The sequence below is a fragment of the Equus przewalskii genome, chromosome 14 (genome assembly GCF_037783145.1).
Source record: "Equus przewalskii isolate Varuska chromosome 14, EquPr2, whole genome shotgun sequence".
Lineage (NCBI taxonomy): Eukaryota > Metazoa > Chordata > Mammalia > Perissodactyla > Equidae > Equus > Equus przewalskii.
Genome location: NC_091844.1, coordinates 38,018,281 through 38,029,951, shown reverse-complemented (window position 1 = coordinate 38,029,951; position 11,671 = coordinate 38,018,281). Strand labels below are relative to the sequence as shown.

General features: G+C 35.3%; 1 protein-coding gene across 45 annotated transcripts in view; it reads left to right on the top strand.

Moving 5' to 3' along the window:
* The window catches only part of EHBP1 (EH domain binding protein 1), a 479,572-nt gene that overhangs the window by 409,944 nt on the left and 57,957 nt on the right, over positions 1-11,671 (top strand). For all 45 annotated transcript variants that reach the window (XM_070572563.1, XM_070572581.1, XM_070572545.1 and 42 more), the window contains one exon: positions 9,842-9,989. In XM_070572563.1, the coding sequence (XP_070428664.1) occupies positions 9,842-9,989 (148 nt within the window). The remainder of the gene's footprint in view (positions 1-9,841; positions 9,990-11,671) is intronic.

Genomic DNA, 11,671 nt, shown 5'->3' with positions numbered 1-11,671 from the left:
ATATTTTCTTTTAATATGACACATGGATGTCATACTTCTGAAGGGTTAAGTCTTATTTATCTGAATGGAACTGTGGGACAGTTCTGCAGAATGCTTTAGCACAAATACCTATAGTTCACTTTGACGTTACATTTTTTTGTTGGTTTCTTTACTTTAAATACTTAAACTGTTAGACCTTTTACTTTTTTGCTGAGAAAGATGTATTTGTACCAGATTAGAAAAGCTAAACTGTTTCTTTACATTGAATAATCAGCCTGTCATGACAAATCTATCTCCTTCTGCATGAGTAGGTGCCAGTCTGACTGGCTTCTTTTAGGCTCACACTGGGTTTTAAGCTAGATCCATGTGCATGACTGGCAGTGCATTTGTTGGGCCAGATCTGAGGAGCCAGAGAGCGTTCAGCTCCTTTTTGCCTACAAAAGAGCAGCCAGACAACCAGCAAGAGGCCTTGGATGTAACACAAGGTGATACTTACTTAGTCAGCCATTCTTCTTTTTTTCTTATAATTTTTTTAAACTAAGAAGTTATCAATTTCACAAAGAAAAGAGGAATTAAATTATCAAAGGATACTTTTTAGGGGCCCAAACTATTTACGTTAGTTCTGCTAATGCAACTTGAAGTTTTCAAAAACAGAAAATAATTGCTTTTATAATCCTAAAATAATTATTTTAGAGAAATTATATTTTAGAGAAATATGATGCCTACTAGAAATTCACATATATTAGTTTAATGAATGAAAGAGAATGATCACTGATGTAAATATAAAACTTTATATTCCAGATTGCTTCCAGATACTTAAAGAAAAGGCTCACTTAGCAACATTAACTTGATCATATTCTTTTATATTTAGAATTCTTTATTGTATAGCATGGTATACCAACACTAGGGCAAAACAAATGCTGCAAGTAGAGATAATAGTGGTTGTATCTTGAAACAAAGAGATATATAAAAAACTCAAGTATGATATATTCAGTTTCATGAATTGAATACTATTGAAATCTAAAATGCATGTGTATTTTTTTCTGAATTAGTGCTTTTATATTTTCTACTCATATATTAAAAACTGAATCTCAAACTTAAATTCACATCCTGTTCAATATTTTGCCTATGTATTTTAAACAAATCCAAAATTTAGTAGTTACTACAAAAATAAATGTAATCCCCAGGGTTGATCAAAGATTTAATCTGACCAGATGGGGCAAACTTGAGAAAGATTTTGACTTTCCACTCTGTTTTGCAACAAGAAAGGCCGATTTTTTTTTCTTTCTTTCTTTGTTAGGGAAACAGAGATCAGGCCATCCCCAGAGAAATGAGCAGGTGTGGCCATTTATAAGCATGTCTGCTTATATTACAAACCAGCATAAGAAAAGTTTGAAATGGGTTGAAAAGATCTGCTAAACAGTTTTAATGTTTCACCCTAAATCCTATTTATTCAGTCAAGAGCTGATCAAGCTGGCAGTAAAATATCTAGTCTACCAAACCTTTAAAGATCTCGTAATTTTATTTTTTATTTTCATTCTGTCTTTGGTAGCAAGTGAATAGGTGCACTTTGGTAATCCTTGCCTCTGGACAAGCGCAGAATTCTTTTTTTTTTCTCCTTGTCCTTTCTGAATGCCTAATAACAGAGCCTTGCTTCCTGTCTAATGATGAAAGGGTGGCAGTCAAGACCTTTCTCTTAGTTTACTACAAAATTGAGGAATTTCATGGACTATTTTGAGAACAGAATCCTGTGAAATACTAGTAGTAATAAGTAAAGCCCTTTTAAAAAAAAAAATTAGGTAATTTAAAATGTATTTAGTCCAATTAATAAACAGTCCAATTACTAAGACTGTATGAAACTGAAGATAACACAAGTAAGCACAGGATATTGTGTTATTAAGGGAGATAAAGGATATGGAATTATGGATTTGTTGGTAGAAATAGGGTGCTTTGTTCTGTTATACACACAGATTTACAAAGAGCAAGGATACAACTACATTATTTGAAATAATTATTTTTTAAAGTTTTGTAGAAGCTTGTTTCATGAAAACATTGTAGACATGTTTCTTAAATAGAAAGACTTCTCAATCTATATTTTTTGACTGAATAAAAATATCTAATGTTATGAAAGACACCATTGGGTGGGCAATGATCTCAGCAGCTACACTGACAGTTTCTCATGTTCTAATTCACCTTCACAAATCCATGGCATCATTTTTTGGCTAAAGTAATGTCAGTCGGTGACATTTGCGGCAAGTATAGAAAGGACCCCCCGTGGCAGCCATTTTTATTTGATTCTTAAGATCCAAAGGCTGCTGAAAGAACAATTGAATAAAGTTGAGGTTTGGAGAAGCTTGATTTTCTTGTTCTCTGTGAAATGAAACTCAAGTCTTTTTCTTCCCCTTCCCCTTAAAAGCAAAAGTCTGCTAGGGGGTTGTAGCTGTGTCAAAGCCGCTGGGATGCCACTGCTGATCACTTTAATTACTACGACTAAGGAGGATAAAATTAAAAGTAGCACCATTGAAGCAGTGGAAGAAAGCTTGCCTAGATGTCGGTGAACTGTGAAATATAAAAATTGCATACCAATGCATTTTTATGGAAAGGAAACAAGGAATTACATTACTTATTCTTGAAGAGTTTGTCCTTAAATTGTCAAGTTTTACTAGTGCATCTATCTATGGCAGATTGTAGACCATTTCAGAACGATAAGGAAAATAGTAACTTGGAGACATGCCGTGAAAGGGCTAAATATTTTTTCGGTTTAGGTCCGAAGTGGTTAGTTCTGATCCATCTTCTATATTTGAATGTTTTAAATTCATTGTGTTGAAATACAAGCTCTTTGTACCATAACAGGACTTTTGGCTTATCCTGAGGATGTTAGCAAAGAGAAAAGTAAAGCTTAAGTGTACTACGTTCAGCACTTTTCTGAAGGCTTATAATTTAAGGTCAGGAACCTAAGTTAAATGAATATAAACAAGTTAGTTTTTTTCACCTCTCTGCATTAGGTAGCACAAAGGGAAGTTTAACCTTATTTGTTTAGCCAAAGTGTAAGTAAAAAACCACAATAACAGTAGGGCTTCAGAAAAATTCCCTGAACACAGTTATGTAATACATAGGACCAGTGCTTTGAAATCAGACAGACACTAATTTTAATTCTTACTATGCCATTTACAAGTGGTATTTAAGTGAGATTCAATTTCTATCAAATCAGAGTGATAGTAGTTACCTCACAGAGTTGTGAGTAGTAAATGAGACAACACAAAGGAAAACGCTGTGTGCGTAGGCACAGAACTAGTATTTACTCAGACGTTTGTTATAACTTGTAAAAGAAAAATGTCATGGAGAAGGAGCCCTCCCAAAAATACGGCTTCCATCACACCCTCAAAAGAGTACATTCATCTTACAAAACCTAGATCATCCTACATAACTTGGTCTAAGTAATACTATATAGAAAAAGGTAAATGTCATCAGGCCCATTCTTAGAAATAGGAAGCCTAACTACTTCAATTTATTTAGGTATATTTAGACTAGGCAGGTAAATGAAAGATATATAGGTTTCCTACATTTTGAATTTTTCGAGTGTATTTTTAATGACAACAGTCTTCTAAGTTACTTTACCTCTGCATCCCAATGACAAGAGTCCTTTTATTTTTTTCAGCAGACGTAGTAAACAGATGATTTATTTATAGCCATGAGTTTCTGTTTTCTTTTGAATGCAGAATGGTCAAAACAGATAGCAGTAATGCATTTCTGTGCTTGGGTAGGTTTAGGCAAACCATCATTGTCAGAAATATTCATTATCAACATATATGAGCAGTTGTGCTGAATGCTATTCAGAAACAATGAAATAATCATTGTCCTGATTTTGCTGTTCATTTTATTCCTTTGACATAAACAATACGTCTCTTTTGTGGAAAAGAGGCATAGATTTTATTGCTATCTAATTTTTAATTATAGCTGCAAAAATCAACTTGTAATGGAGCTTATATATAAAAATTAAAATCAGGTATTTTTACTTATAGTGAATCTGTAAATTAATACTATCAGTTAAATTAAAATTGTTTGCATAATCACTTGCTATAATTACAAGCTTTTCCTTCTACTCTTAACAATTAACTTCTATTTTCTCAGTTGGTTCTTTGTCTTAAGGGAAGTTAATGGGTGAGAAAACAAACAGCGCAGATATGCCATCCCACTGGAGAGCTCTATGCCCAAGCAAAATGGTCTCTGTCGCGTTAGGACATTAGTAGAAAAGTAAATCAAGGCAATCTGATAGGGAACTAGAATTCTGTCAATCAGGCTCAAGATTTTGTGCTGTGTCCATAAACTTTGTTTACTGTAGGGTTTTATGAGTTGTAACCTGCCCTTGCTGTCTGTTAATGAGGCTAAATCTTGGTACTTGAGAATTGAATTACAGCACACCTCTGGGCTAATGGTTATAAACAGAAAGTCCCATTAGGGCTGCATTCTGATTTGTTCATTTGCATTTTTTTCTATTGTATAGAGAACAATGACGGGTAAATAGGTACAAACAAAGAATTTACATGGAAATTGATAAAGTGTCCCTAATTAGTATTTAGAGTTGGTTTTATTAATGATTGCCTGCTTTAAATTACACTCTTGGTAAGCTCTCAGAAACATTTGCAGCTGGGAGTGTTATTGGGGGATGAGAGAGAGGAGGGGGAAGCCAAGGAGAGGTGGTAGCCTGTGAGGAAAAAATGAGGTTCCCATTTCATATTCAGAGAGGTAGAATCATTTATTTCATTTTAACTCAGTTAAGATGACCCAGACCACTTCATCTTAGTCTGAATCACCAAATTCCAGCTCTGCAAGAAGTTATTATTCACGCAGTGAAATTCACTTAAACCTAGTTGCCTGAGGCATATCAAATAATGGTTTTTATTAGTGCTCTTAACTTTTCTTAAGTTTGAAAGATGGAAGTTTAGTAAAAGCTCAATTTTCCTTAGTTGGCCATGTAATTTGATGCTTTTTGGGATCAAGTAGTTTGGTGGTTAAGAGCAAGGGCTCTATAGTCAGACCTGGGCTGGACTCCTTACTCTGACATCAGTGCTACCTGTGTGACCTTGAAATGCTAAACCTAAATACTATTCTCATTGGTAAAAATTGGGTTGTGAAAATTAAATGAGATCACACATATAAAGCACTTAGCGCATCAAAGCTCAGGAAATTTGAAGAACCATCACCAAAATCACCATTATGAAGCCTGCATTTTCTGTTATTCCTAGTATGTTTTCCACATTGAGAAATACTAATAATGAACTGAGGATTTTTGTATGTTATTCTTGCATCTTTAGTCTTACTCTGCCCAGCACTTACTACTCCTCTAACCGCAAGTGAGCTTGTGTCTCTAAATACCAAGAAAATTTCCCTTGAATGTTAGATCTCTCTTTTTGCCCCTACCATAATCACCACCCACCCCAGAAAGCCCACCATCTCATCTCTTTCCTTCCTTCCCATGAGTCTTTTTTTTAAGGAAAAAAACTTTTACTACAAGAGTAGTACATGTGTATTATAGAAAATTAGAAAATGGAGACAAAGTAAGAAAACAAAAATATCACATTTCCCAGCCAGATGTCAACACCATGACAATTTTGTGAATATCCTTCCAAGTCTTTTTCTATACATATATGTTTGTGTGTTTATTTTGCCAAAACGACAAAATGAGTGTTATTACTGTATAAACTATTTTTTCAGTTAAGTTATACTTCCTCTCATTTAATGCTATCATTATATTCAGGTTTCTCTAATTATATTCAACAGTGTCCTTTACAGCTCTTTGTTCAAACCAGTATCTGAGCCAGGACTTATACATTGCACCTGGTTAAGTCCCTTTTGTTGGTGGTGATGGTGATTGGTTAGTTGTTTTTTTGCTGTGTGTGTGTTTTCTTAACTCTCTCTGGTTAGAATGACCAGATCGGTTGTCCTGAATATCCTACCTTCTGGATTTGTTTGGTTACTTCCTTGCTGTGTCATTTATCATGTTTCTCTATCCTTTGTATTTATAATAAACTGGAAATAATACCTAAAGGCTTAGTGGATTCACTTTAAACATTTGGGCTGGCATTTATAGGTGGTGTGCTCTTCATGTGCTTCACATCAAAAAACATGTAACACGTGGTTGACCCAACATTAAGGATGCTAAGACTGACCATAGATTAGTGGTCCCTAATGGAGAGATCCATTCACAATTAGGTTTTCCCCTTGCAACCAGGAAATAACCTGTGTGGTGCTACTAAGCATATGTCCCAATTATTATGGCTGTGTAACAAACTACCCCAAACTTAGTGGTGTAAAATACTGTTTTTATGCTCACAGATTCTGTGAGTCAGGAGTTCAGACAGGGCATAATGGGGATGCTTTGTCTCTGTTCCACATTGTCTGGGGCCTCAGTTGGGGAGACTTGAACAGTTGGGGTGACTCAAAATGGCTAAAGGCTGAGATCGTCTGAAGGCCTCTTCATTCATCTGTCTGACCCTTGGGCCAGGAAGACTCAAAACTGAACTCTGCTGGGACTGTAGACTGGAGCACCTACATGTAGTCTGGGATTATTACAGCATGACAGCTGGGGTCCCAAAGACTACAAAACGCAAGAATTTCACGAGAACTGGGCAAAGGGGACCTTTCCTACCTAGCTGTGGAAGTCACCTACAACACTTCTGTATTTTCTTGATTATGTACAAGTCACTAAAGCTGGCCCAGATTCAAGGGGAGAGGAATTAAACTCTTGATGAGGAAGTGGCAAGGTCACATTGCAGAGAACATGTGGGATGAGAAAACTGTCGTGACTATTTGGAAAATGCAGTCTGCCATAGCATAATATGAATATCCAGTTCCCCGTCAGAGATTCACCTGAGAGCTTTAATAACAGTTGATAGTCCTTGCCAGAATCAGTCATTCTTTTATGAATAGCAAAGTTATGTTTTTATAATTTTACCTTTTAAAAATTATTATTATAGATGGCATTATTTTATAAAGTAGAGCTTTCTCTCATTAACTGGGACTATTTAGTTACCCTAAAATTCAGTTCCCACTGGAAAGACAATTGCTTTATTCTTTTCTCCTAATTACTAATTTTCGGGAATTATTTTAAAAGCTGCTTCAAATAAGTTTATACATCCTTCTAAGAACTTTTTGAATGTCATAATGAATTGATGAATTTTCATTGATTCAGTGTGTGATTTCATTGATTCAATTCATTGCAGTCATTGTTCTTCTGATGCTGAAATTGGTTCATTTTGTCCACTGGGAGCTTCAAGCCTGTCTCTGGGTTCATTTGGTACCTCTATTAATCTATCCCCATTAATTTTGACAGTTCTTATTTCTAGCCATCTCAAAATTTGTGAAAGAATTGCCTAGACTTGAGCTCTACCAGTCTGGTTTACCCTTGTCCCTAATGATACTGTTTACCAAGTTTGTCCTTTTTTAACGTTCAGACTCATTAACCTCTGATATTTACTGCATTTGATTACTCCCTTGTGCATGAAAGCCTCTTCAACTTTGATTCTCAAAGTAGGGTACATCAGTGTTCTAGTACTTCTTCTCTTTCTCTGTCTCCTTCTCCTCTTTATATCTAAATATAGATGTTTTCCATGTTTCAGGCAGTGGCCCTCCTTTTTCTCTATAGTACCTCTTCAGGTGCTTTCGTAACTCCTATAACTTCAGCCATCAGCTCTGTAGTCGTAGTTTAACTTCACTTCCTAGCATCAGTTTCACTTCCCCAACTACCTACTAACATCTTTACTTAGATGTCCTGCCAGCCTCTCAAACCCAGTCTATCTTACCCCAAACTTTCTCTCTCTCCCTTCTTATAGTTTCTTAGTTTTTCTGTTTCTATTTTTAGTTCCACTAGTTGCCCAAGTGTAAAACTTCTGAGTCAGATTTTTCTTCTCTCCGCATCTATCTCTAATGTATTTCTTACACTTGTCTCTTTCCATTCCTATTGCCATCCTAGTTCTGGATCTCATTACAGCTTCCTGAAACTATTTTAAGAGCCTCCTAACTAGTGTCTTTCCAGTCCTTCTTTGCCAACCTGTCTTATACACTGTTGTCAGATTAATCTTTCTCAAATACACCTCTGATTGGTCATTCCCCTAGACCAAAAAACAAATAGATGAACAAACATAAAAACAAACCTTTAGTTGTCCCTTGCTGAATAAATAAAGTACTTCAGCCTCTTGGACAGGGCCTCTACAGTCTATCTACCCAGCTTTATTTTTCTTGCCTTTCTCTCTGTCTTGCTTTGTCTTTCTGTCATTATTTTTGCCCTATGCTCAGGAAAACTAGACTATGTACTTTTCTTCCAATATACTTTCTTCCCTCTATGTCTGTATATAGTTCCTACCTCCTCATCTCTCCTACACTGACCTACCTAACTGCTGACTCCCATTTCTATTCATTCCAAATCCTGCCCCTTCTGCAGGCCCAACTCAAAAACCATGATGTCATGATGCCTCCTGTTTGTCTCTCAGCCAAAAATGTTCTGCTGAATCTTGCTGCATTTCCATCAGACCTCCTTATTGTGGCTATTTTATCTTTCCCGCTATATTATAAGTTTTTGAGGGTGTAAATTATAAGTTTTCGTACTTGAAATTTCTATAGCAAGTACCAAGGTATGTACTAAGGACCAGGGACACAAAGATAAATTAGATATAGCTCCTGCCTTCAAGTAGCTCAGTTCTACTGAGAAGGAAGCATTTTTACAGAATCATAATGTAGCTTGACTAGTATTATTTTAAAAAGTAATAACACACATAGAATACACAGGATAACATAGAGGAAAGAGAACTTTATTCTATCAGTGGGGAGGAGGGAAGAATAGTCAGGGGAAGTTTAACTGATTTAAACTGAATCTTGAAGAATGAGTAAAAGTTAGATAAGACAAAAGAAGAACATTCTAGGAAGAGGAAATGACATATTCAAATCCATGGATGCATGAAACTACGTGACACAGGAAATTCTGTATAAATAGATGTGAGGTTTTATGGAGAGTGCGAGAGACTAAGGGAAGATAATACTGCAAAGATATGTTGGAGCTAGATTGTTTTAGGCTTTGTTTTGTCATCATAATGCCTTATTTTATATACTTTCCAGTATACAGAGAAATTTCACATTCATTATTTGTGGTTCATAATAACCCTTTTTTAGTAGGCAAAAACTGTTTTAGTTATTAATTCTCTGTAGTTTTTAGTTATTTTAAATATCAAAAACCATATTAGATTTTACTTTTTCTTCTCAGTTTGCACCTGGTGGGGAGGGAGTAGGATTGGGGGTAGTCGAGCAGTTGCTCAATTCTGATTTTAAAACTACCGGCAATAATAACTGTGTAACTAATGTACTATCCCCATTCCTACTCCAGCCTCCTAAAAATGTCATTTCCTGTATTTTATCAACATGGTGTAGCAGCACTTTCTGCTATCAAAGATGTCTTTTAGCCGGTGCTCTATGCCTTTATTAGAAATATCGCAAGTTAAATTCTATTCTTAGGTAATAAAGTATTAATTGGAATTCTGTTTTCAGTATTGTGACTTTTTTCTGTAAGCCTGATTAGTTTGTTAATGATAGTTCCTACTATTCTCTCAGTAACATATATTGCCAAACATCTTTAAAGGCTAGTTTGAATTTTTAACAGACATTTTAGTACAATAATTTGTAAATGTTTTTTAAAACTCTGATTCTAGGATGTCTTTTAAAAATGGTGTGACATCCAACTGATATAGAGCATCCTATTTATAATGTGGGCCAAGCACCATGCTGTAAACCAGTTACTATCATGATGATCAGATTGAAAATGAAATTGCATTTCTGTCAATTACTGAGTTGGCAACTGTTCAATATATCTTAGCAGCAAGATGAAGAGCGACGTCGGCAGCTGAGAGAGAGAGCTCGTCAGCTAATAGCAGAAGCTCGATCTGGAGTGAAGATGTCAGAACTTCCCAGCTATGGTGAAATGGCTGCAGAAAAGTTGAAAGAAAGGTCAAAGGCATCTGGAGGTGAGTTAAAGAATCTTGTATCATATTCTACGAACAATCCTGAAATCTGCAATGGACCTTTTGGGACTTTTTATTCTTGCTTCAAAATATTTCATCAAATACATAAAGTTTCTAACTTATTGATATGTTGCAAAAAACCTGAAGGAGGTATAGTAAATCAGAAGATAACTGTTGCTGTTTTCCAAATCAACTTTTTGGTATAATTTTTAACAACTCAAGAAGTATTTTCTTGGAATATGATTTAGGAGAAAACTCATACAGACCTTGGTTTGTGATTTCCCCATGATGCCTCATTAATTGTATTAGGAGTGAGTAAAATGCAATCGAGTCCTCAACAGCTAGATCACAAGACTTGTTAGTGGTGAGCTTTCGCATGAAAAATTTTCACTTTGAACTAGATCTTTAGAAAGTAGCTTTGACAATGTTCTGGCGTTATAGCCGTAAGAATTTTGAGTAGGTCCTATATCCATTTCTTCTTAGTCTCCTTAGTCTAAGAGGGTCTTCTTCAATATTTGCAGAAATTATTCTAAGCTTTATGTTGAGACAAGGACTGACTATATAATTAAAGAGAATTTTAATTTTTCCTCTCAGTGCTCAATTTGGGCATCTTTCACTTGGATCTCTTTACGTTTTTATTTAAGAGAAATATATTCAAGAGACCTGTGGGGGTGTTTTTTATTTCAAAGGTGTACAACCTATTTATCTACTAAAACATGCCAGATACTTGTTCTGAGTTAATCTTAGAATGCTAAGATCACTCTGAAGAGTAGGCAAGTGAGGACTCGAATAAAACCTTAGAGAACTGAAACAAAGGTAAGCTGTTTGTGGGTCAATGTTAAGTTTCTTCAGAGTAACCCGAAACTTACTCCTATTATTTCTAATTCATTCCTTATATTAAAAGCTTACTGTTGTAGGGAATTCCAAACTAATGCCTATAGCACATAACCTTCCATCTCCTAAATTTGAATGCTGCTATCCCAAACAGCTGTGCGTCCATCCCTCTGGTCTTCTCAGAATGTTTATATTTTAGTGAAATCCTTCATCTTACCTTTTCAACTCCTATCATTCAGAATTTTAATTGCAATTTCTACACTGTCTACTATTTTTTATATTAATATCAGTAACTACTCATGTTTATATAGCTATGATAATTTGCTTTCATCTATTATTAATAAAAAAGATGTTTCTTTGATATCATAAAAATTCCAGATATTCTAAGTAAGTCTTAGAAATCTTTGCCTCATTATATCTCAGAATAATAGAAAAAAACCCTTATATTCCTGACCTTCCAGATAGACTGTCCTAAAGCTCCTAATGCTACTTTCCTATGGCATCATAAACCCATAAGAGAACAGTAATAATAGGATAGAGAGGCATCCAGTATCTCTGTTAATTTTTTTTCTTGGTGGTGAGCAGATAAGAATGCTAAATGAGTTATAAACTCTAGGAAGGCTAAGAATTAAAATTTTTTGATTAATGGTATTGGATGGGTCAGCTTCTGATTGGTCTTATCACTATAATCCAACCTCAGTTGAGGCTAAGCCAGGACTAGACTAGAAGGAGAGACTTCATCAGTGTTACAACCCAAAGAATGAGCATCTTCCATACTTGGTACCTAGGGAGGCTGAAGACCTGATTTTGACATCATTTAATAAAGAACAAGTGAGGACTAGATCTGCAGA